The 23,866-nt window shown below is 43.4% G+C and overlaps 3 protein-coding genes across 14 annotated transcripts in view; 2 read left to right on the forward strand and 1 right to left on the reverse strand.

Annotated features, from left to right (window-relative positions):
• The window catches only part of BRCC3 (BRCA1/BRCA2-containing complex subunit 3), a 76,312-nt gene extending 66,116 nt beyond the window's left edge, over positions 1-10,196 (reverse strand). For 5 of the 8 annotated variants that reach the window (XM_067723801.1, XM_067723807.1, XM_067723802.1 and 2 more), the window contains exon 1: positions 9,881-10,196. In XM_067723801.1, the coding sequence (XP_067579902.1) occupies positions 9,881-10,125 (245 nt within the window). In that variant the 5' untranslated portion in view covers positions 10,126-10,196. Of the gene's footprint in view, positions 1-2,519; positions 2,640-8,518; positions 8,574-9,302; positions 9,320-9,880 lie in introns of all 8 variants that reach the window. The other 3 variants (XM_067723808.1, XM_067723806.1, XM_067723805.1) reach the window with 3 other exon arrangements.
• Positions 10,197-10,718: 522 nt separating this feature from the next.
• CMC4 (C-X9-C motif containing 4) lies at positions 10,719-20,816 on the forward strand. Of its 4 annotated transcripts, none has more exons than XM_067722308.1 (3): positions 10,719-10,858; positions 17,916-17,983; positions 20,451-20,816. In XM_067722308.1, exons 2-3 carry the CDS (start codon positions 17,926-17,928, stop codon positions 20,591-20,593), a joined length of 201 nt encoding a protein of 66 aa, XP_067578409.1. In that variant the 5' UTR covers positions 10,719-10,858; positions 17,916-17,925; the 3' UTR covers positions 20,594-20,816. The 4 variants fall into 4 exon arrangements, with proteins under 4 accessions (XP_067578409.1, XP_067578411.1, XP_067578414.1 ...); XM_067722310.1 differs by lacking the exon at positions 10,719-10,858 and adding an exon at positions 16,407-16,434; XM_067722313.1 differs by lacking the exon at positions 10,719-10,858 and adding an exon at positions 16,758-16,889.
• On the forward strand, positions 10,720-17,983 carry MTCP1 (mature T cell proliferation 1). Of its 2 annotated transcripts, none has more exons than XM_067722307.1 (5): positions 10,720-10,858; positions 15,860-16,011; positions 16,131-16,301; positions 16,383-16,434; positions 17,916-17,983. In XM_067722307.1, the coding sequence occupies exons 2-4, from the start codon at positions 15,907-15,909 to the stop codon at positions 16,428-16,430; spliced, it is 324 nt and encodes a 107-aa protein (XP_067578408.1). In that variant the 5' UTR covers positions 10,720-10,858; positions 15,860-15,906; the 3' UTR covers positions 16,431-16,434; positions 17,916-17,983. The 2 variants fall into 2 exon arrangements, with proteins under 2 accessions (XP_067578408.1, XP_067578407.1); XM_067722306.1 differs by lacking the exon at positions 17,916-17,983 and adding an exon at positions 16,526-16,665.
• Positions 20,817-23,866: the final 3,050 nt, after the last annotated feature.

The raw sequence follows: 23,866 nt of genomic DNA on the forward strand, positions 1-23,866 counted from the left end.
CCAATAGTCCTATCTGTATAGCTAAGTGTAAGAATACTTTTTAGGGACTTCCCTGGCGGTTCAGTGGTTAGGACTCCACACTTCCACGGCAGGAGGCACAGGTTCCATCCCTGGTTGGGGAACTAAGACCCTATATGCTGCGTGGCACAGCCAACAACAACAACAAAAACTTTTTAAATATATATTTTTTTAATTTCAAATGCCAAGAGAAGTTACTTAACTTCCCTAAGCCCATTTCTTCAGCTAAGGCGAGGGAAAGGACCACCCGAAAGGATGGAAGGTCACTCTGCCCAGCACTCAAGCAGGACAGGGACTGGGGGCTGTCCCCACTGGCCAGAATGCCAATCTAACAATTTCAGGCGGCCTTGGGCAGGAGGCTCAGAAGGCCTCTGAAAAAATGACTCCTACACTGAAAGCTCCTCCGGTCCCACGCAGCAAATCTTCAAACAAGTAACAATAGGGTCTCACTGTCCCCGGTAACCTAACAGCATCCCAGAACAAAGCTAAAAAAATATGTCTAGGAATACAAAGATATCCAGCCCCCAGGGGAAAATCATAATCCTGGCATCCAATCTAAAATTACCAGGTGTGCAGAGAATTGGGAAAATCCAACCTATAGTGAGGAGACAGAGAACAGATTCATGGCTCCCATGGTTTGAGGTGTGCGGGGTGAGGGTGACTATCCAGGGGAAGCTTGAGGCAGATCTTTACGGTAATGGAACAGCTCTGCACCTTGACTGCTGTGGTGGTTTTATATATATCTCTCTACACGTATGACAAAATGGCATAGAACTACACACATTAATGTCAATTTCCTGGTTTCCATATTGAACCATAAGTTATGCAACATGTAACCTTTGGGGGAAACTGTGTAAAGGTACAGGGACCTTCCCATACTATTTTTGCAACTTTCCATGAATCTATAATTATTTCAAACTAAAGAGTTTAAAAAAAGATGCAAAAGGTACACATCATAAGAGGAGATTGATATATATGATTATATAAAAGTGCAACAAGAACAATTTGATTGGGAAAAAACACACACATACTGTGAAAAAGCTGACAAAAATCACTATCCTTATCACAAAAGGCTAGCTTTCTTAACATAAACTATAAATTATTAAGAAAAATATTTCCAAATCAATAGAAAAACGGGCAAAGGAAATAACCATATAATTCAGAGAAAAATACAAATGACTCCTAAAAATTAAAAGCTGATCAAATTTACTCACAAGAAAAATGCTAATTAAAATTGCAAGAAAGAAGATACAATTTTTTGCCAATCAGGTTGGCAACAACCAAAAACTTTGATTTACCAGGGCCTCGCAGCACAAAAGCAAAACTTTGATAACATACAATGTTTGGAAGGGTGTGGGGAAACAGATACTCTTGCACATGGCTAGAGGGTAAACTGGTCAAACTGCTACAGGCGCAAGTCCATATAACCTTTGCCCCGGCAATTTCACATCTAGGAATTGATTCTACAGATACACGCACACATTTGTGAAATGCAACGTCCAAGGTTATTTGCTGCAGCACTGTCAGTAAAAGACTGCAAATAACCTAAACATCTGCATGAGGACAGCACAGCCATCCAGGGCTGTATTATGTAGTCATAAGAATGAGACATCTCTATATAGTAATGTGGACAAATCTCTAGATACACTGTTAGGTAATGTCATAGCTACCATATGTATTAAGTACTTTTTAAAAAAGAAAATATTCTTATATGTTTCCGTATGCACAGAATTCATCCATAAGGACACATGAAAACCTGATACCCCTGGTTATGTCCAGGGAAGGATGGTGGGGGAACTGGGGCACAGAGGCTAGAGAGAAATACTTACTTTGTATACTTTTTTGTACCTTTTAAAGTTTGTACCATGCATGTTTTCTACTTTTAAAAGTTACTTTTTAATTGACTACAAGATTAACTTAATCTGAAAGAATGATAAATTACTAAAACCGCTGATGCAAGTTTAATTTGTTACAGTTGAGGTATGGAGTCCAGATCATAGGAAGCAAATGTCCCAACTGATCGCTCTTTGGTTACATTTAACATGGAATATTGCATTCAGTTCTCAGCACTGCATTCTCTTTGAGAGGCAGCCTCAAAAGAGAATCTCCAAAGGAGAGAGACCAAGATAGTGAAAGGCCTAGAAGCTAAATGATATTACAAAAACTGTGGGGGCGGGGGTTGGGGTAGACGGGGCAGAGGGGAGTGGAGAGGAAGGAGACAGGGACTCCCCAGAGAGTTCACTGTCATAGTATTGGACCCTGGGATCTTTTGGCATTTAAGAGCAGAAATGTTAGAAATGTCCAGTTCTTCCAATAAAAGCCACTCAAAAAGAGAAATGGAGAGAAATGCTGATTAACCAAGCAACTGGATCTAAGGGGTAAATATGAAAACTGGGAAAGAGTCACTAGGAAGAAAAGCTGTGAAATCCGCTTAAGCAGCAAACAGAGAAACCTGGAAGCCTCAAAGCACATAAAAGCTTCTCATCGACCAGTAAGGATATCTCTGCCTCTGTCGAGGCTGCAGACAGCTGCTCTGGAGAAATTTCCACTCGATCCTTCCTCTTATCAGAACGCCGCAAGATGATGACAGAATGAATGTGAACAATTCTGACGGTGTCAACCTAAAGGAAAATCCACAGAAACGTTTACTTCTGTCTCTCTCGAATAACATCTCTCCCTGCAATTACGGGACTGCATCGTATTACATTATCAGGTTAAAGTTTCCATCTTAGAAAACAGGCATTTTTTCTCATGAATAACAGAACGTTTCAAATAAAAGACATCCAACCTCAGTATATACATTTCAAAACAAAAATATAAAGGCTAACGTTTAGATCAAGGGAGGACTTTTGCAATGATCAACTAACAATCATTTGATTTCCAACTATGTGCAGGAATACAAGTCAGAGTGCTGACAGTCCAAGTGTTCAAAATGCTAACATGTGGTTGCGCAGCAAGAATCATACATGAAACTACACTAAAGTAACGCAGTAAATAAATGCTGCAGGAGCCCAGAGGAAAGGAGTCTCTCAGATTGGAAACAAATCTTTACAGAAAAGGCAGACGAGAGTTATCTATTTCCTGGTTGTCGTGTGTGTGTGTGTGTGTGTGTGTGTGTGTGTGTGTGTGTGCATGCACACGCACACATAGACAGAATTTCTGTAGATGCCAAATAGATGTGAATGACATGTTTGGGAGACAAACTGGCCAACTCATTTAGGTGGTACAGAACTTGAGGTGGAATGGCAGACAGCAAGGCTAAGAAAGAAGGTTAGCGTGAAAATATGCAAGGTCTCAAATGCCAAGCCGCGATCTGCAGGATGAGGAGGAGGAAGGACACTATTTCAGAGAGCTTGGCCGGGAAGCACTGGACTAAGTGTATGTCAGAGATGGAGGAGACAGCCTTGAGATTCATTAGGAAGCAAGGAGCCACGAGATTTGGTAGCTTATGGACCATGGGTGATACAGGACAGGAAGCTGTCAAGGAGGACTCTGAAGTTTCAGGGTTGAAACTAGGTAGAGCAGAGGAGGCAGATCTAAGTTTAGAAAGGATCAAGAAGGAAGGAAGATGAGTGTGTTTTCAGATGAGCTCAACTGAGATGAGAGGATGTAAATAAAGGCAAGGAATAGCGTGGGGAGGGGGAGCAGAGGTCCAGGGTGAATCCAGGGGGATATCCATGGTATAGGATGGGGTACAATGAGAGGAGCCAGGAAGGAAGACAGCAGTCAAAACCAGAACAATGAAATCGTTCAAGAGTTTCAGGAGAAAAGGTGGGTATGGCATTGCCAGACGTTGCCCGGACAAGGGTGAAATCTGAGACAAGATTTTGAAGTAACCTATAGACCTACACTGTGCAACACAGCAGCCATGAGGCACGTGTGGCTACTGAGCTTCAAATGTGGTTCCCTTTCATGCCTTTTTTCACCTCATGAACTCTTTCATAGACTTTAAATTCCTTGCTCATCCTATAAAGAATGAATCATTCTACCCTCACATACAACTTTTCTTATAATACACACACGTGTCTGGCAGGCACAGAGTATACAATGAGGAAAATCAAAAGCAGACAGAAAGACACTTGACCTTCCAAGGAGCAACAAGACAAAGAGCTGACTTTTGAACAGAAACAATCAAAGCATAAAGAGAATGGGTGACATGTCAGAGTGCAAGAAGAAAAGATCTGCCAACCAAGAACTCTATGAAGAGTTCTTTGAATGAGAACACATCCCTCAAAAATGAAAGTAAAATAAAGACGTTTTCACATGCAAAAAATTGAGAGATCATTATCAGCACAGAAAATACTAAAAAGAGAAAGGAAAATCCCAGATATGAAAGAAGGAATGAAGAACACTGTAAAGGGTAAAATATGTGAGTAAATACAAATGTAATGCTAACTGTACAAAACAGTAATAACAATGTCATGTGGGGGGACTTCCCTGGTGGTCCAGTGGTTAAGAATCTGCCTTCCAGTGCAGGGGAAGCAGGTTCGATCTCTGGTTGGGAAACTAAGATCCCACGTGCCGCAGGGCAACTAAGCCCGCGCACCACAACTACTGACCCTGCGCGCCACAACTAGACAGCCAGCATGCCGAAATGAAGAACTCATGTGCTGCAACTAAGGCCCGACGCAGCCAAAAATAAATAAATAAAAAGTCACTCTGCCCTTTAAAAAAGAAAACAAAAACAAAAAAACCCCCAAAAAACAATGTCATGTGGGGCTTAAAATATCCAAATAATTAAAATGCATGAAAACAATAATCCAAAAGGTGGGAGGATGCAAATGAAATTTAAATGTTCTAAAGTTCTAGTACTATCAGTGAAATGGTAAAAATAGTAATCTGTATTAGACTAACAAATTAAGAATGCATATTGTAATATGTAGGATAACGACTAAAAGGAGAGTAAAAAATGTTATAACTGATTAATGGAGGATCAAAGGAGAATAATAAAATATACTGATGAGTCCAAAAGAAGTCAAGAAAGGAGAAAAAAACAAAACAGAGAAGTGGGTCAAATAGAAAGCAAAAATATGACAGCTATAACATATATATGTATATGTGTGGGGGGTATATACATATATAATTACATTAAATGTAATTGGACTAAATAGCCCAATTAAAAAGGTTATCAGATTGGATTTTTTAAACTATATGCTGCTAATAAGAGACACACTTGAAAATATTAGTACACAGAAAGGCTAAAAATAAAAGGATGGAAAAAGATATGGCATGCCAGCATTAACTAGAAGATAAGTTGCTGAACTCATGAAGTTTAATATCGAATTTGCAGGTACAAATTGACATAGAATTCAAGATGAGGACATGGACTCTTGAAAAATAAAATTACATCATTAAGACTGGGAATGTACTTTAGTAGGAGTTGATGCCCAGCATGAATTTTCTCTTTCTCAGAGAAAGTTTCAGTGCCTAAGAGGAATGCGTAAAAGAAGTTCAGGATAGGGTGGTGAGACGAGCCCAGGAACAGATCATAAACAAAACGAAACAAGCATAAATAAAAGTCACAAAGGACTGATGGATGTCCCTGAAAGTCACAGGTAGCTGAAGGGTTTGAGGAACAGACTGGTATGGTCATAGTCACACTAGAAGTAAGATATTACAGCTGAGCTAGATTGGTCCCTATGCTTTTCCAGTCTTGGAATTAAGGTACTAAAGCCCAGTTCCTTTGGCTCTTCTGCCTTGGTACAGATCAAAGGTCAGCAAACTATGGCCTGCTTGGCCTCCCTCGGGTCAAATCTGGCCATGTTCATTCATTTATGTTCCAGTAGCTGCTGTTGCACTACACTGGCAGAGCTGAGGAACTGCAGTAGAAACTGTATGGCCCGCGAAGCTAAACATTTACCATCTTGCCCTTTACAGAAAGCCTGTGCCCCCTGGCATGGCCCTCCATGGATCACAGGCAGGTAACACTAATTTCCTCCTGTAGGGAATGTATGTTAATCATACAACATGTATTTATCAAGTATGTACTATATGTGAGGCACTACACGAGGGCCTGAGCATACAAAGATAAACAGGATACAGCAGTCACATCCAGGAAGACAGACAGGTAAACAGCTCTAAGACAACATATATGCACTGCAATAGATACGCTCAAGGAGCTAGCCTACAGGTCAGGACAGGTTCCTTCAAGGAGGCAGGCGGCACCTGGGCTGAACTGCAAGGAATAAGGAGTTAGCCAAGCAGACTTATGTTCTCAAAAGGTCACATCCTAAGTAGTCAGAAGACAAGACTGGAGGTGAGACAGACTCACGGCAAGGAGACCAGTGGAGAGGCTGATGCAGTATTCCATAAAGGAAGAGATAAGGACCTCAACTAAGGTAGCAATTGTTGGGATGGTGCATTGGAAACAAATGGGAAAGCAATCTACATTAATGGTTCTGAATGGCAGGCAGTGGTTCCCAAACTTGGCTGCACTTTAGAATCACCTGGGGAGCTTTGTAAACTCCTGCCACACAGGTCTCACCAAAGACCAACTGAGTCAGTATCAGGATTTTGTGAAGATTACTGGGTGATTCCAAGGTGCAGCCAGGTACGGGAACTACTACGGCAGGAGGAATGCTGGAGGAGAGGGTTTGAGGAAGAGGAAAGGTTCAGTCTTGAACACGTTAGTTTAAGATACCTGTGTCTGGATAAACGTGGATGTCCAGAAGGCAGTGGAGTATGAAGTTCTGGAGCTTTGGGATAATTCATACTAACCATCACCTACTGGCCATTAACAACAAGTCAGAATGGCCAATGTCATGCGTCAGGCACTTGGAAAGTGCTTTTCGTGTATTAATTTAATTAACTCTCCCCATGACCCAGTGAGGTTGGTACTATTGTTATGCCCATTCTACAGATGAGTGTTTTACACACATTACCCAGATCCAACTCTCCCAACAATTCTATGAAACTGGTGGCTGTCATTTTCCCTGTTTTGCAGATAAAGAAAGCAAAGCTCACAGATGTTAAGTAACATGTCCTAAGTCACACAAGTATCAGAGAAAGCATTTGAAGACAGACCTGTCTAACCTCAATGTCTGCTGCAGGTAAAGCCATAGGGGAGGTAAGGCTGGCCAGGAAGACATTCTGGGAAGAGGAGGAGGTGAAGGCAGAAACTTGGAGAATCCCAATATTTGATGCATAGGCAGAGGAGGAAGATTCCATAAAGGATGAGAGAGAGAGGGGAGGAATGCTAGACACAGCAAAAACAAAACAAATAAAACACCCCGTGAGAGTTCAGAGTTCTGAGGACAAAGATTAAGTAAGATAAGCACCAAGGAATAATCCACTGATGGAGCGATGAGGAGGTGGCTGGAGAGGTAGAACTGCAAACTACAGGGTGGTCGCTTTCACTGGAGAAGGTAAATAAGGAACGATTGCAGCCTATTCTTTTAAGAGGTCTGACTATTAAAGGAAGGATACAAGAGCAGTTAACTACAGGAAGATACAGGATTGAGAAGTTATTTGTCTTTCCTTTCTGAAAATGAGAGTAATTGAAGCACAGTTGTATCCTAAGGGAAAAAAGCCAGATGACAGGAATAGGTTGAAGACTCAGAAGAGAGACAAGATATTTGATAAGCAAGGTCTTTGAAGAAGCTGCAGCTCTGGATGGGAAGTGGACTTCTTTCCTTGATTTGGGAAGACTGTACATGGGGGTAATAATTAGATGTTAATTAGTTGTTGCCTGATAGCTTTTATCACCTCCATTGTCTGCTTGGTGGGAGAAGAGGACATAATTTATTTTTATTGTATTTTACAAAACCATTGGTCTGCAACAGGTTGGGAAAAAATTAACTGGTCCTACACCACAATTAGGTTGAGAAGCATTATACTCGACCATAAAAGCTCGAGCATGCCAGAAAAGGCAGGGCAGGGGGACTTCCCTGGTGGTCCAGTGGTTAAGACTCCGCACTCCCGATGCAGGGGGCCCGGGTTCGATCCCTGGTCAGGGAACTAGGTCCCACATGCCGCAACTAAAGATCCCACATGCAGCAACGAAGATCATGCGTGCCACAACTAAGACCCGTGCAGCCAAATAAATAAATACATATTAAAGAAATAAAAAGGAAAGAAAAGGCAGGGCGGGAGTGCAGACAGGTTGCCTGTAAGCAGAGAGGGGTTGCCTGAGTAGATATTGGGACTTGGGATAAAAAGATAACAATGATGTGAACCAGATCTCAAGGATGTGAACCAGCAAGGTCTCAAGGAAGATGGGAGAAGGGCCAGAAATCCCGCAGAGGACAGCAAGGAGGAGAGCTGACAGTGGTTACTCAATCCTGATCAAGTAGTAATAATTTGCTAGAAAGAATAGAAAATTAGGTCCCATTCCTACTGAGTAGATTCTTCATCTGCTTTTCCTAGACAGAACACCCCACCCAGCCAAACGTGGGTCTGCATGAACTGGGTTAACCCTGGCTGAGATCATCAAACAGAATACAGAAATCCCTCCCCAAGTGCAAGTTTTCATCATGCAAAATTATAGCTATAGCACACGTACCTTTTCAGCAACTGTGCGCATATCAGTTCCAGTATATGTAAATTTGGGGTCACTCCTTTTGGGGATAAATTAGAAAAAAAGGGAACTGAGGTTTGGAATATAAAAAGGTATTAAAGCAAAGTAACAGGAATAGCAGTTTTTGCAATGAAACAGCAGAGACAAAGGAAGAGGAGGGAAAGTAAACTGAGGCTAGAGCTGTGCTCATATGTCTGTTAGAAGGACTCTGAGACATATGCTTAAGTGGCGAGTGCATAGTTTTCATGGGCAAAGCTAAAGTCCTATAATCCTGGGTATTAAGGAGGTGAGTTTGACAAGGAGAAACTGCTGTGCTCTGACGTTTAAATAAAGGTAGACCAAAGCTTTCACCGCCTCAAGCATTCAAGCCGCTGTGGATCTCTGAGATCACTGTAGGGTCCACCAGGGGGAGGCAGAAAGCCATTGACAATTTAGATAGAGAAATGGATTAATAGCGGGAAATGTCTCCTCATATGCACATCATCTGCCACAGAGAGCTTTCCCAGGTTCACTTATGATCTTGGCTCCCCCAAACATATTTTTCACATAGGATCATACATATCTCAACTGAAAATCCTCCTACTAGAAAGTAAGGTGGAAAGCAACTTTCAGGGTTGGGGTGGAATTGAAACTGTGTTCTTGAGGGAGCTCCACAGTCATAATGGTAACTTAAAATACAACCTGTACAAAACATTGCGAAAGTTGTGATAATTCTGAGTTAACAATGACAGAGAGATCAAAAGATAGGAGTAAAGAAATATAGTCTTACCTTGGGTCATCATTCAACTAGAGTGGGAAAGAGCAGAAAACATTATTGATCACATTAAGTGTATTAGATGTACATGGATGCAGATAATATGAAAATTAGGTTATGTGTTCCTGTACACCGGCATGAAAGACTGGAGAATTCTTACTTCGGATTGCCAACAAGTAAGCTCCATTTCCTCATCCTCTTTCACCCCTCTGCAATATTTAACGCAGTGGAAACTTGGGATTCTTGGAAACCCTCACCTGTCTTGGGTTATTTGGAACCGAACCCTCAAAATGATTCCTAGAGGGAAGAGCGGAGGCGAGGCTAGGGGCCCTAATCGTGGTCAGCTGCTTCCTGATACACTGATGTCCTCATTATAAAAGATCGGCTTTCTGATCTGACTTGCAGTTTTGGTCAATGGGGTTATAACTCCAGATCTAAAGAAAAGCCACAGACTACAAGAAAAAGTGAGCCTTCCATCCCTCCCCCCCACTCCCCGAGGCTTAGGAGGATCGCTGGTGGCTTGCGGAAGGGTAAAGAAGCCTTAAGCGACGCGAGGAAACGGGGCCCAGGCGACAGGACCATCCAAAGGATACGTCCAAGGATCTGAGTCAGGAGTGCCTGTGGCCTCCGCAGCCCTGGGTGCTGGCAACACCCAACCAGGGGACACGGTGGGACTGCTCAGCAGGGTTCCGGCCGGGCTTACTGGATGACTTACCTCCCCTATGCACAGCCCCATCACCTCCTCCTTCTCTGTGCTCAGAGCGTGGTTGAGACAAACTAGGAAAGCATCCGACTCCAGATGAACCGCCTGCACCGCCTGCACCACCTGCACCGCCATCTTGATCTGGCCCTGCTCACGTCCGCCTCGGGCCCACTCGGGCCTGGCCAACCGGCTGCTCCGGCGCTTGGGTTCCGTGGGGGCGGGGCCTGGGGCGCGGGGCGGGGCGGGCGGGCGCGCGGGGGCGGAGCTTGGGACGCGGGGGCGGGGCCGGCCCGGCGGCACCTGGGAAACGCCCGCGCCGGTTGGGGCAGGCGTGGCCGTCGGGGCAGAGGGCGGTGGCCGGCCGCGGTCTGGACGTCGGGCCGGGCGCGGGGGGCGGCAGGGAGGCGGCGCTCTCGGGCCGCGGGCGGACGTGGTCTGTGAGGAGCGCCCGGACGGCTGGGCCGGCGCCTCCTGAGCGCCGGCGCCCATTTTGCCCGCCCGCCGAGAAGAGCCGTGCGCGGCCTACACGCTCCGGGGACCTCCCTCAGGCGGCATCGCCGCGCGCGCCGGCCTTTCGAGCCCAAGGGACGCTCTTTTGAAATTCGGTCCTGAGTTAAGGTTTTCTTTTATTTTGTTTTGTTTCCAAGTTAGGGGCCCTGAATTTGGGACCACTCTCTTTCCCTGGACCACTTCCGGTGGCCGGCCCGCGCCCCGTAACTTCGGTTCGGTGACCTCGGCCCGGAATGCCCCTCGGCTCGCCCCGGGCTCACGTCCCGATCCCGGCTTGAGTGGCCCGGGGTGGGTGACCTGAAGTTGTAGCCTCGCTGCTCTCGAGGCGGATAATTAGCCCAAGAAACACTATATTCATGTGAGTAACCTCTTGGCAGAAACAGTGTTATACTGTGTCTGAAAAAGTATCACTCCTAAGCTTGGCGGCTGCTACTTTCTCCAAAGGCTTTAGGTATTTATTTGTTCGATACAGGGAAGGGGAAAGGGGAACTGAAGTTTCTGTTCGAGGTCGGATGTATCGCAGATCGCAGCAGATATGCACAAGTTTCCTCAGCTCGCCTTGTCTCGGTGATATCAGACCTGGTGAAATTATATGTAAAAGTAATTTTCTTTTGAGGTGTGATAAACGTGCAATAGGGGACAGTACACATCTCCCACTCCCGAGGCTAGGAATTACACGCGGATTCTGGGAACGATTCAAAACCAAAGAAAAATCTATGCCGTGCTGCCGCCACAGCCAGTCAGTGCCTCTGTGGGTTTGATCTGCTTCTCTGTTCCATGTGTAGTTGGGAGACAGGCGGACAGGGCAGTACTGGAAAGGGAACATGCCCAGGGTGCTGCTGGAGGAGGTGTTGATGCTTTGCTCTTTTCTCCCAAGTCAGTTCCAACCCCGATCTCCCCACAAATAGGGCCCACGTCCAGTGGAACTATCTGGAACATCCATGCCAGCAACCTCCATTTTTACCTAATGTTTAAGAATCATATTGCACATCCTTCCATGATTAATTTTGATAATGATGAAGCTGGGGCGAAATTTCATGTGTGCAATTACACTGGACCCATCTAATTTTTCTCTTAAGCTTCAATTTTACAGCATATATTGTTTTCAATGGCTATTCGCGGCTAGTATGCCCTGCGCTGATGGTGCAAGTATGGCTGTTGTTATTTTTATGTTTTGTGATGGGACGTCTTGCGTTTATAAGCACTTTTAGGCAGCTTCGAGAAGAAAAACACCTTTTGTCTATGGTTGGTGTTAGTCAATCTCATATCCCACAATGATATTCTCTACCTTTTATAATGCTCATGGCTGCATTTTACAGCTCTAAAGTTTAATTGGAGTAGAAAAAAACTATTAACATTTATGGCAAGCTTATCATGTGCTAGACACTCTACTAAGCATTTGTATACCTTGTATGTGTAAACTGCCCCAATTGGAATCAGCCTCTGCAACTTCCTAGCTGTGTTACCTCATGCAAGTTAGCTAACTTCTCTGTGCCTTACTTCCCTCATCTTTAAGTGGGGGTAATAATAGTATCCATCTAATGGGTGACTGTGAAGATTAAAAGAGTCAATATATAAACATGTAGGAAGTGCTAGGTAAGTGCTGACAGTTACAATTAATTTGTTCTTTAATTCTCATTTGACATCTTAGAAAACTGGAGTGTAGAGAGTGTAACTTATCCGAGGTCACAGAGCTAGTAAGTGGCAAAATCAGCATTCATACACAGGCCGGGCTGACTCCAGGGCTTGGTAACTTCACCCATTGTAAGTAGATGAGTTTATTAATTGACTTCAAATAAAGTAAGTGTATTCAACTGATTCATGTTTAAAAACTGTTCAAACACCTGGAAATTAAACCAAATTATACTTCTTTTAAAAGACAAAATGATTCATTCTGTAAATGAAAAATAATGGTTTTACTTGCATTACCTACCTAAGCAAGCCCTTCTGTGTGGTCTATCCTACTTAAGACATAGTTCACAAACTGCCTTATTAAGAAATATTCTGTCTAGGCCAGTGTGGTCCCTGGCCGTGGCATCAAGGTAACCCCCACGGGGACAATCTTTTTTAGTGCATTCATGGGTAATAAAGGTATATAAACACTTCTCTTTTTTTTGGCCGTGCTGTGCGGCATGCAGGATCTTAGTCCCCCAACCAGGGATCGAACCTGTGCCCCCTGCATTGGGACCACGGAGTCTTAACCACTGGACCACCAGGGAATTCCCTATAAACACTTTTTTGAATCCATTTGAATTTGCAGCTGGTAGTATTACTTGAGTTGAGTGGAACAGGTTTATGTTCTGTGTTTTGTATTGCACATTGTACCTAAGTTTATCTCGAGGTTTTCAGAGATTCATCTTGGTTCAAGGGGTCCCGAATTTTGTGCACAACTGTCATATGGAGGAGAATGTTCTCTAGTCAAATAAATTTGGGGAATGTTAAAATAAAGTTTCTTTACTGCATAACTTGCCAGAGGTTTTACTGTACTTATGTTCTTTATGATTCTACAAGATTCCCAAACTTATTTGACCAAGGAAAAAGTTAGGGGCAAGTGTTCCAAGGATCACTTTTAGGGAAACTGTATTCCATTCATACAACCTGCGATTTTGTGGCTTTGATCTTAATCCCTCTCACTGAGCCTTGGCTTTTCTCTGCTGAGGCTCTTGATTCGTGCTCACAGGGCAGCTTCTCAGTCCCTTGATCACTGCAGTTGCCTTTCGCTGGGCCTTCACGCTGTCTCTGGTAGCGCATGCAAGTCCAGGGTTGTGTGCTGGCGTTTGTCCCAGGTTCATCCTGCTGATGCCCAGCATGTTGTCCTTCAGGTCACAGCAGCACACCACGCTGCCTTTCTTCTGAGAATATTTTGTAGTGACTCATAGGCCTCTTTGTAGTGATTCTTACTAACTCAGAGCATCCAATTTGTTTGCCCTCTATGCCAGTGGAATTATTTCCTTTTAATGTCGATGTAACCAGTAAAATTTTGCTTTTCATTCAAAACAGATTTAAATGTCAATGTGTCAACGTGTTAGTTGTTGCTAGGACCTATCTGTGAAGTTGAGATGGTCCTAAAACCTTTAACATTTGGTTTCTACTTTGAGGGGGGGGGGCACGTGTTTCTTTTGTACTCAAAATTCAGACTTTAATATATTTTATTTTGACATTAGTATTTACTGGGTTTTGTTTTATCTCTCCTTTCCAAAATCTTGGGGAGAAAGAGAGGCAGAACAATTGTATCTGCTAAATGGAAAAAAATGGCTTTGAACAAAATAATGTATAGCTATATAACAGACCCAGAGGGTCACTCCCTACCCATGCTCATGTGGCCTTTGCCTCCCCTCTCTACTCAGCATACGTATCCATCCACTCACAGGAACACTGTTTGACTAGTATTTGAGGCTTAGGGTGTCCAGTGCTGTATTATTCCTTCCGTTGAGGTGCTTATAACACTGTACTGGGGTGGGGGGGCGCGGACAGGACTTGTGAAATAAGCAGAGTAAAATGCGAAGCAATTTATAATTAGCGGCCAAATCTGAGTTTTAGTTTAGACATAAATGCTACAGTATTCATAAGAGGCAGGAAGTTTTCATCAAGAAGGCAGGCACCTGCCCTCTGTGGTAATAGTACTGAGATAGGCAGAGAGGCCCGGGGAGGAACATTAGGTGAGTGGAAAGTGAGAGCAAGGATACGGCGCTAGACATGATGAACCTGGTATTGGGGGAAAGTTGGTCTCAAGTACAGTGGTAGTGGTGCTTGCTGGAAATGGTGACAGGTGGGATGCACCAACTGAAGAAGAGGAAGAAGTCCACGATAACTCACAAGTTTTGAGTCCGCAGGATCAGGAGAGGCTGTGTTGCCACTGCGAGAATCAGGATTTGGTTTAGGAGAAGGTGTTCCGCTTTAGGTGAGTTTGAAATGAGGGAGCCCTGTAAGACAAAAGCTACGATGGGCTCAGCGTCAGGTCCACGCAGGGTGCAATGGGCGAGGCAAGTGTGCTGCTCATCAACTATTCACCACAATCAGACCATTTCCTAAGTCTATAGAAGATAGTTTCCACTTACCTTTTAGGGAAGGTAAACCAGCAGTGTTAAGGAAAAACAACAACAACAAATCAGACTCAGATTGTTGTTCTTGAAAAGAAGGCTTGGTTCAGCTCAATTAGTTCTTCTTTCTGGCACCATTCTGTGTTCTGGCATCTCGTTTCCTCTTGACAATCTCATTTGAGGGTTTAACAACCTCCCAAGTTGTGCTGCAGTCCCTCTCTTACCTAAAGGCCGCCTAACGGGAATAGGAGGCCTCTGTTTTTTGGAGCAGATCCCCCAATGCCGTGTCTGCACTCTGTCCAACATAGACACCCAGTGAAAGCACGCTGCGACGCTGTAAGCTGGCTCCAAAAGGTTCATTCCTGTAAAATGCAGCTCAAGTTGTTGTGAGGCCCTGAATGAGACCCAGACCTGGGCAGAGGATCCTTATGGGGTCGGAGCTGAGTCTGCGTTATGGAAAGAGTTTGCCCAGAGGTGTGCTTCCTTTACACCTCCCAAAGGGCAGATGGGCTTTTCTGACCTTCTGACTTGGGAAAACAGAATTTAAACCCACGCGTCTATGGAAAAATGGGCTCCTGTGACATCCTGAAGCATTATTAAAGTGAAACAAGGACCTAGATGGGTGACTATCACTTGCTGTCTCTCAGCTCTGAATCATCATGATCCCCAGGGTCTGTTGCAACGATGCGACCATAAGTATTTTCCCTAAAATGAAAACTCCCTTCTGGAAATGCCTAGCCATTATAAGTAGCCTTTCTAAGCAAACTGATAAATAGGTCGTTTGCCCTTAAAACAAACTTCTAATTTCAATTTAGAAAGCCATGCACATTACATGATTTGACCTTCACAGTCTTACCTTTTAAAATGGAAACTGCTTGGAAGGGGCTTTTACCTGGAGAATATGGCATGCATGTGTCTGTTATACTGCTTTCCTGCCCAAATAAGTGTGCCCTTATGCGCACTCCTGTGCATATTCCGTTGCTCACTGCATTTTGTCAGATGCTGCTTGCTGAATGCAAAGACTGTGAGACCACTGCCCGGCTTCCTGTAGCGCTAGGCCCACATTTCCACGGAACCCCTCACCTAGCAGAATTCTTGAGTGCTTCGCAGTCAGCAGCATCACCCAGGGTTCTGCCTGAGTGTCACTTCAGTGTCTGCCAGGGAGCTTCAGACATCCTCAGTTCTGTTTAGGCTGTGCAGATAGACATAGGTGAGGTTTGCTTCTAGTTGGTGGTTGCTAGTACCAGGTCACCTTGCTCATTGGTGAGTTCATTCCAACCCAAAAAGTCACACCTGTGTCCTGTGCGCGGGTGCTGCAGGCTTAGGTGGAGAAAAGCAGGGCTAGAATTGGAATCCAAAGCCCAGGATGGCAGGAGAGGATGTGGGGGCTCCACCCGATCACCTCTGGGTTCACCAAGAGGGTATCTACCGCGACGAACACCAGCGCACGTGGGTGGCCGTCCTGGAAGAGGTAACTGTTTACATTTTGTTTCTTTCTTTCTTGATTTTTGCTTTCAAGCAACTTGGTTTCTAACCAGTCTCAATATCCTGAAGTCTTTGGTTTTATTTTTGATCGTTTCTTTCCATTAGGAGACGAGTTTCCTAAGGGCACGAGTTCAGCAAGTTCAGGTTCCTTTAGGTGACGCAGCCAGGCCAAGTCACCTTCTCACCTCCCAGCTACCTCTCATGTGGCAACTCTACCCCGAGGAGCGCTACATGGATAACAACTCTCGCTTGTGGCAGATCCAGCATCATTTAATGGTACACATGTTGCTTAATAATTTTTCATTGTACTGGGACTCTTATAACAGAGTACTCTATAAACTTTTCTTTTTCTGACAGGTCAGGGGAGTACAGGAGCTGTTGCTTAAGCTTTTGCCTGATGATTAATCTGGTATGTATTTCTTTTTCTCCCCTGTCCCCACCCCCCTTCTTCTTTTTCACCCTATTCGATTGTGGTGATTTTAATGATCTTTTTTTTCCAGGTGCTGGGATTCTAGGAAGATATGCCCCTCTGTTCTGTTCAGTATATGGCAATCACGTCATCCACCACTGCAGTGCACCCACCTGTGGGCCTGTGGGGAGGGAGTGGGTTGAAAAACTGCTCAAGAACACAGAAGTTTAGGAAGGGTCATGAAGAACACCGAAAGTGGAACTGCAGAGAAAGGGTTATGCAGGCAGAAAGCAAGTCAACAAAAGCACTTAGTTAGGATACGTAACTTGAAATTGACTCCTTTGGAAATTGCCATAGAACCGTTAATGGACATCATCAGCTGGAACTGGGATCTGATGAATCCCACAAAAGTCAGCACCTGCTACAGAACAGATGCCCTGATCACCAAGGACTTGGTACTGATTTAGAGAGAAGAGAGCAGCTCCTAGCAGCATCAACATCTATTTGTCGCTTATTTGCCCTGCAGCAATTCACCTGCCTTTCCTTCTCCCATCCTGTAAATATCCTAGGTTTTGCTCCAGTGTTTCCCATCCCAGTACTGACCTAACTTGGATCTACTAAGAACTTAGGGGGCTCTGAGGAAAAAAAAAAAGGGGAGATCATTTGCATTAATGAAATTAGCTACAAAGGCTCCTGGGCCTTTTTCCTTTCTGAAATTGTGTCTTCAAATTTTTAGAAGTTGCTGATCAGAATCGTGGGCACTTAAATTTATTCTCTGGTTACAAATATTTTAAATAAGTTGGTTTCTGTAAGAACTCCAAAAAACGTTTTAGCTGCTTACCTAGCACCTTTCTCAGGAAGTAATAATAGCACCAAATATTGCTGATTCACTACCTGATGAAGATTATTTCCTGAGTTAAAATACTCATGGCAGTTTGTATACATTAAAAGAAGGGTTTTACTTTTTTAAAAATCTTGGGAATAATAGCTATCACGTGTTGAGTCCTTACTGCCTTCCAGGCACTGTTCTATGCACTTTATATACTGTATCACGTGTAATCCTTCCATCAATGCTTTCAGGTAGGTATGATCTCTATTTTACACACAAGTAATAAGGAAAAAGGCTCAAGGAGTTAAATCATTTATCAAGAGTGGTTCTCTGAGTGACAGAGCCGGGCAGTGGGCCGACTTGTCAGGCTGCAGCGCCGGCTCCTCTAGCCCAACGTTGGTTTACAATAGTCAAGATGAGTTGAAGTCAAGGGGTTTTTTTCCCTATGTAAAGCTATTTATATCTTCCAAGCCAAATGGAATATTATAAAAATACAGTTAATTCATCCTATGAGCAGGAAGAATATTTTTTAGTGTAATTGTTTTCCAGCAATTGTAAGAGCATACTGCTTGTCTCAGAAGAAAATTCCATCGAGGGGCTTTAAAGTCTTTATGTATAAAAGACAAAATAAAAATCATTTTTCTTATTTTAGTTTTCTGGATATGCCGCAGAAGGATCCGTGCCAGAAACAAGCCTGTGAAATACAGAAATGTTTACAAGGTAGTATGTTAAATGCTTTTCTATATTTTTCAACTTTATCTGTGAACTAACCAGAGAACAATTGTTCTTTTTATCAGCAGAGTATATTAACTCCTCTCAGAATGTAATATTTCTGTAATTAACTTATCCTAAAGATTTTCCTCACTGTGCCATCAAGGATGGCAGAAAATAAAAAGTGGTGTGACCTAAGCTTGGGGTTTACAATCCCGGTTGTGCATTTAGAATCACCTGGAGGGCTTCAAACACTTGCCTAGCACAGTTAAATCAGACTCTGGGGGTGGGGTCTGCGCAGGAATCAGTCTAAAACGCTAACCAGGTGATTTTAATGTGCAGCCAGAGTTGAGAATTACTAAGCTGAGCAAAGTCCTTTTTAAAAAAGACTAGTTTTAAGTGGGTTGGTTAGACTGCACTGTGGCTGACAGCTCACTTTTTAAAAGCAGTCAGGTTGGAAGGGATGGGGGTGAAAATACATTTGGAAGTCAGGCAACTAACTCTTGAAGGCAAAAGTAAATCAGCTAAAGCGTATTTGATGTAAGTGATTTGTCCATTTTGTTTTAAATAAGCCGATAAATTTGACCATATGCTAGGGGATTTTACTTTTTTTTTTTTTTTTTTGCGGTACGCGGGCCTCTCACTGTTGTGGCCTCTCCCGTTGCAGAGCACAGGCTCCAGACGCGCAGGCTCAGCGGCCATGGCTCACGGGCCTAGCCGCTCCTCGGCATGTGGGATCTTCCCGGACCGGGGCACGAACCCGTGTTCCCTGCATCGGCAGGCGGACTCTCAGCCACTGCGCCACCAGGGAAGCCCGGATTTTACTTTTTTAAATCAGCAAATGATTACTAGCAGAACAAACAGAAAAGGCTACAGGGCTATCTGAATTTGAAAGCTGACTTTTTGGATAATTTTTTCCCATTACTAAAGTAATAGATAGAGATGGATGCTCATGAAAATATAGAAAGGGAGGATGGAAAAATGTTCAGAGTTCACCCAAAGACTCACCACCAAAGAAAACCCTTGTTTGTATATTTCCTTTGACTTTTAACTTTCATTCTTGGGCTTTTCATTTTATGGTGTAAGCAATCTTTTTAAAATCTTTTAATCTGAAATGTTAATGTACAATAATAATGCCATTTTATTCATCCTTTTCTTCCCTTCCTCCAAATTTAAGAAAAAGGAAGGGGAATTCCCTGGAGGTCCAGGGGTTAGGACTCAGCACTTTCACTGCCGTGGGCCCGGGTTCAAGCCCTGGTCAGGGAACTAAGATCCCGCAAGCCTCGAAGCGTGGCACCCCCGCCAAAAAGAAAAGAATGTTCTTCCCAATTTCTTCTCCCAAATAAATTCTTACCTGATTCTATCTGATTCTTACCTGATTTGAATTAGCAACATACAGCTAAAGGAGAACACAAATCAAGTTAGAACTGGATACACCCCCCTCACTACAATGTGGGTGGATTGAGAGCTAGAAGGGCTAAGAGTGAGCATTAAGTACTCCCTGGATGACAAGCTCAGTTGTAAGGGCTTTAAATAATATTAAGCTTTAATCCTTTCACCCATGAGGTAGATACTACTGTGACCCATTTTTATAGATAGGGAAATCAACACAGAAGCTATGTAACTTGTCTAGGGTCACAGAACTATTAAGGGGCACAGTGATGGTTTGAACCCATTTGGTCTGGGTCCAAACCTGGACTTAGCCACCCAACCATACTCTCTTTCTAATCAGAATTGTCTTTCCTATCCCAGGCTAACTCCCATACACCCCATTTTAGTACTGGGGGACTCATCACCTGCAGTTGACCTAGGACCTTTAGGTCAAGTCCTCGTTGACTTAGGGTCTATGTATAGCAGGGATCTGCAAATGTTTTATGTAAAGGACCAAACAGGAAATATTTTAGGATTTGGAAGTCAGGAGGTCTTTGGTGTGTGCGTGTGTGTGTGTGTTTCCAACCTTTTGCAAAACCCATTCTTAGCTCAGCCGTAAAAAAGAGTGGAATTCAACCCTGAGGCTGCAGTTTGCCAACCCCTAATGCACAGACTTGGTAGGGAAGGTCCAGCAACCACTTTAAACTGAGTGCAAAATAATGTGCATGGTTCCTGCATTTCTCTAATTCACCAAATTAACAAAAGGGGTTAGTGACCAAACACACACACACACACACACACACACACACACACACACACAAAAGGTTAAAAACCACTGCCCTGCAAAAAGGCATGTAAGGAATCAGCGTTAAAGAAAAGGAAATTATATGTAAAAATACCTTTCGACCACTTTGTACCTCATACTTCCTTATTAACCTGTTGATGGGTCTCTAAATCAGAAAGAATTCAGTGGACTTGGGTACATCCTCTTTCCTCCAGGTCTGTAGATACAATAAAGTGAAAAGGACTGGGAAGCTCAGATCTAAACCTCCCTGTGCCCTAGTCCTATGAGATCATGACTAGGGTCTGTCTATCTGTCTTTCAGCCAACAACTACATGGAATCTAAGTGTCAGGCTGTCATCCAAGAACTGCGTAAGTGTTGTGCTCGATATCCCAAGGGAAGATCTCTCGTCTGTTCAGGATTTGAGAAAGAAGAGGAAGAGAAGCTGACGCTGAAGCCCACATGACAGTAAAGTTCTGCTGAGAAGCAAACTGCTGCCCCACATTGCCACCACGCGGGTTTTATCTATCCTCCTGACTCTTTCTTCAGGCCAGGTAGCAGCAAATATCAAATGAAAAAGTCAACTATAAAAGTTAATATGCCATCTATGCAGAACAAATATAAATATATTAAACAAATAAGTAGAATGTGATAAAACTGAGCTGCTAAAATAAACCTTTTAAGTGAAACTTTTTGGTTTGGTATATGTGATATGTTGACTTATTGTTACCGAAGTCAGATTTGGCTGCTTGCCACTCAAAAGCCAATAGTGGAGAGGCAAGTGTCAGTGGAAAAGGTGCTTTAATCAGAAAACCTGGCATTCTGGGGAGAAGGTGGGTTTGTGTCCAGAGACCAACCCCAAAGATTCTGCTCAGCCATGACAGTTTTTTTGGTTTTATTAAAAAATTTATTTATTTTTGGCTGCGTTGCGGCGAGCGGGGGCTACTCCTCGTTGCGGTGCGCGGGCTTCTCATTGCGGTGGCTTCTCTTGTTGCGGAGCACGGGCTCTAGGCACAGGGGCTCAGGAGTTGCGGCATGTGGGCTCAGTAGTTGTGGCTTGCGGACTCTAGAGCACAGGCTCAGCAGTTGTGGCACATGGGCTTAGTCGCTCCGCGGCATGTGGGATCTTCCCCGACCAGGGCTCAAACCTGTGTCCCCTGCATTGGCAGGCGGATTCTTAACCACTGCGCCACCAGGGAAGCCCCACCATGACAGTTTTTAAAGGGAAAAAGGGGGTAAGAAGCTCAGTGAATCGTCAAGGAAGGAGGTTGGATTCTGCATCATTCTCCTTTGCATGCAGACTGGCTGACTTTCTTCAGATGTTTTCTTGCCCATGTGATCTGCGTGCAGGATTGCTTAGGGGGCTATTGGGGGTAGAGAGCTAACTACTTCTATCTAGGAAAAGAATCAACAGGTTAGACAAGGCATGGTGTGCATTCAGGAGAGTATAAGTCAGGAGTTAGGTTAAACTGCCTGGTGATCTCATTCCTGTAACTAGGTTCTTTTAAGGTTACAGGGGAACAGAAATGGGCAAAGAGGAAAGGGGTAAAAGAGCTGCTTTCATTATAACAAAATATATATTTGGTTTTTGTCTCCATTCCTGGCACTGTGGTCCTAAAACGCTTGGAATTTCCTAAGTGATAAGTGCAATAAAGGTGGCTTCTGTTATGTTAATGAGACTTTTGAAAGTCCCTAGGTAACCTTAGGATGGGGGCTGGTTGCCAGGGGAACGGCCTTGCAGGGTTAGAGGGTTAGAACTTTCAGTTCCCACCCCCACCATGACCCCAGGGGAGGGGAGAGGGGCGAGAGGCTGGAGAATATTGGAGTTCAATCGCCAACGGCCAGTGATTTAATCAATTGTGACTTGTCAAAGGATCACAGAAAAATAACAGAAAGCCAATGAATCATCAAAGTAGTAATTAGTGAAAGTTTATTGTGCACACACCAAAAAGAGTTTGTGAACACAGAGCACTCAGACCAACACGTGGAAGGAGGCCGGTGGGGGGCACTGTTATAAAGCAGCTTACACAGCATGAGGCAGTGGCTGCTTATTCTTCACAGTGATTGGTTATAATATTAGAATTTTCTTAAATGGTTGGGAATTGGTCAGTGGCTAACCTCATATCAGCCTCAGGAAACAGTTTAGCTTATGCTTTCCAGAAGCATAAGCGAGAAATGACCCAGGTCAGGTTAGTCTCCTAAAATAAGCTCAATTAAGCCTTGCTTGCGTGACTAAACTGGTTTTGTCTGTTCATGGAGTTTTCAAGGCTGGTCTCAGTGTTTTATTTTTTATTTTTTTAAATTTTATTGGAGTATAGTTCATTTACAATGTTAATTACTGCTGTACAGCAAAGTGATTCAGTTATACATGTATATATTCCTTTTCATATTCTTTTCATTATGGTTTATCACAGGATATTGAATATAGTTCCCTGTGCTATACAGTAATTAGGGCCTTGTTGTTTATCCATTCTATATATAATACTTTGCATCTACTAATCCCAAACTCCCAATCCTTCCTTCCCCCACTTCTCCCCCTTGGCAACCACAAGTCTGTTCTCTATGTCTGTGAGTCTGTTTCGTAGATATGTTCATTTGTGTCATATTTTAGATTCCACATATAAGTGATATCATATGGTATTTGTCTTTCTCTTTCTGACTTACTTCACTTAGTATGATAATCTCTAGGTCCATCCATGTTGCTGCAAATGACAAAATTTCCTTCTTTTATATGGCTGAGTAGTATTCTGTTACATGTATGTACCACATCTTCTTTATCCATTCATCTGTCAGTGGACATTTAGGTTGCTTCCATGTCTTGGCTACTGTAAACAGTGCTGCTGGGAACATAGGGGTGCATGTATCTTTTTGAATTAGAGTTTTCTCCGGATATATGCCCAGGAGTGGGATCGCTGGATCATATGGTAGCTCTACTTTTAGTTTTTTTGAGGAACTTCCATACTGGCTGCACCAATTTACATTCCCACCAACAGTGTAGGAGGGTTCCCTTTTCTCCACACCCTCTCCAGCATTTGTTATTTGTAGCCTTTTTTTTTTTTTTGGCTGCACTTTGCGGCTTGCAGGGTGTTAGTTCCCCAAACAGGGATCAAACCTATGCCCTCAGCAGTGAAAGCTCGGAGTCCTAACCACTGGAACGCCGGGGATTTCCCTGCTATTTGTAGACTTTTTAATGATGGTCATTCTGACCAGTGTGAGCTGGTACCTCATTGTAGTTTTGATTTGCATTTTTCTAATAATTAGCGGTGTTGAGCATCTTTTCATGTGCCTATTGGCCATTTATGTCTTCTTTGGAGAAATGTCTATTTAGATCTTCTGTCCATTTTTCGATTGGGTTCGTTTTTTTTTGTTATTGAGTTGCATGAGCTGTTTGTATATTTTGGAAATTAAGCCCTTGTCAGTCGCATCATTTGCAAATATTTTTCTCAGTCCAAAGGTTGTATTTCATTTTGTTTATGGTTTCCTTTGCTGTACAAAGGCTTATAAGTTTGATTAGGTCCCATTTGTTTATTTTTGCTTTTATTTCTATTGCCTTGGGAGACTAACCTAAGAAAACATTGGTACAATTTATGTCAGAATGTTTTGCCTATGATCTCTTCTAGGAGTTTTATGGTATCATGTCTTATGTTTAAGTCTTTAAGCCATTTTGAGTTTATTTTTGTGTATGGTGTGAAGGTGTGTTCTAACTTCATTCATTTACATGCAGCTGTCCAGCTTTCCC

Source organism: Pseudorca crassidens, chromosome X, assembly GCF_039906515.1.
Source record: "Pseudorca crassidens isolate mPseCra1 chromosome X, mPseCra1.hap1, whole genome shotgun sequence".
Lineage (NCBI taxonomy): Eukaryota > Metazoa > Chordata > Mammalia > Artiodactyla > Delphinidae > Pseudorca > Pseudorca crassidens.

Excerpts from the sequence above, each read along its gene's own strand:
- MTCP1 (XM_067722307.1), top strand. The coding sequence starts at position 15,907 with ATGGCAGGAGAGGATGTGGGGGCTCCACCCGATCACCTCTGGGTTCAC. Across the intron at positions 16,012-16,130 it reads GGGTGGCCGTCCTGGAAGAG|GAGACGAGTTTCCTAAGGGC; the intron begins GTAACTGTTTAC and ends TCTTTCCATTAG. Across the intron at positions 16,302-16,382 it reads AGATCCAGCATCATTTAATG|GTCAGGGGAGTACAGGAGCT; the intron begins GTACACATGTTG and ends TTTTTCTGACAG.
- CMC4 (XM_067722308.1), top strand. The coding sequence starts at position 17,926 with ATGCCGCAGAAGGATCCGTGCCAGAAACAAGCCTGTGAAATACAGAAA. Across the intron at positions 17,984-20,450 it reads AATACAGAAATGTTTACAAG|CCAACAACTACATGGAATCT; the intron begins GTAGTATGTTAA and ends TCTGTCTTTCAG.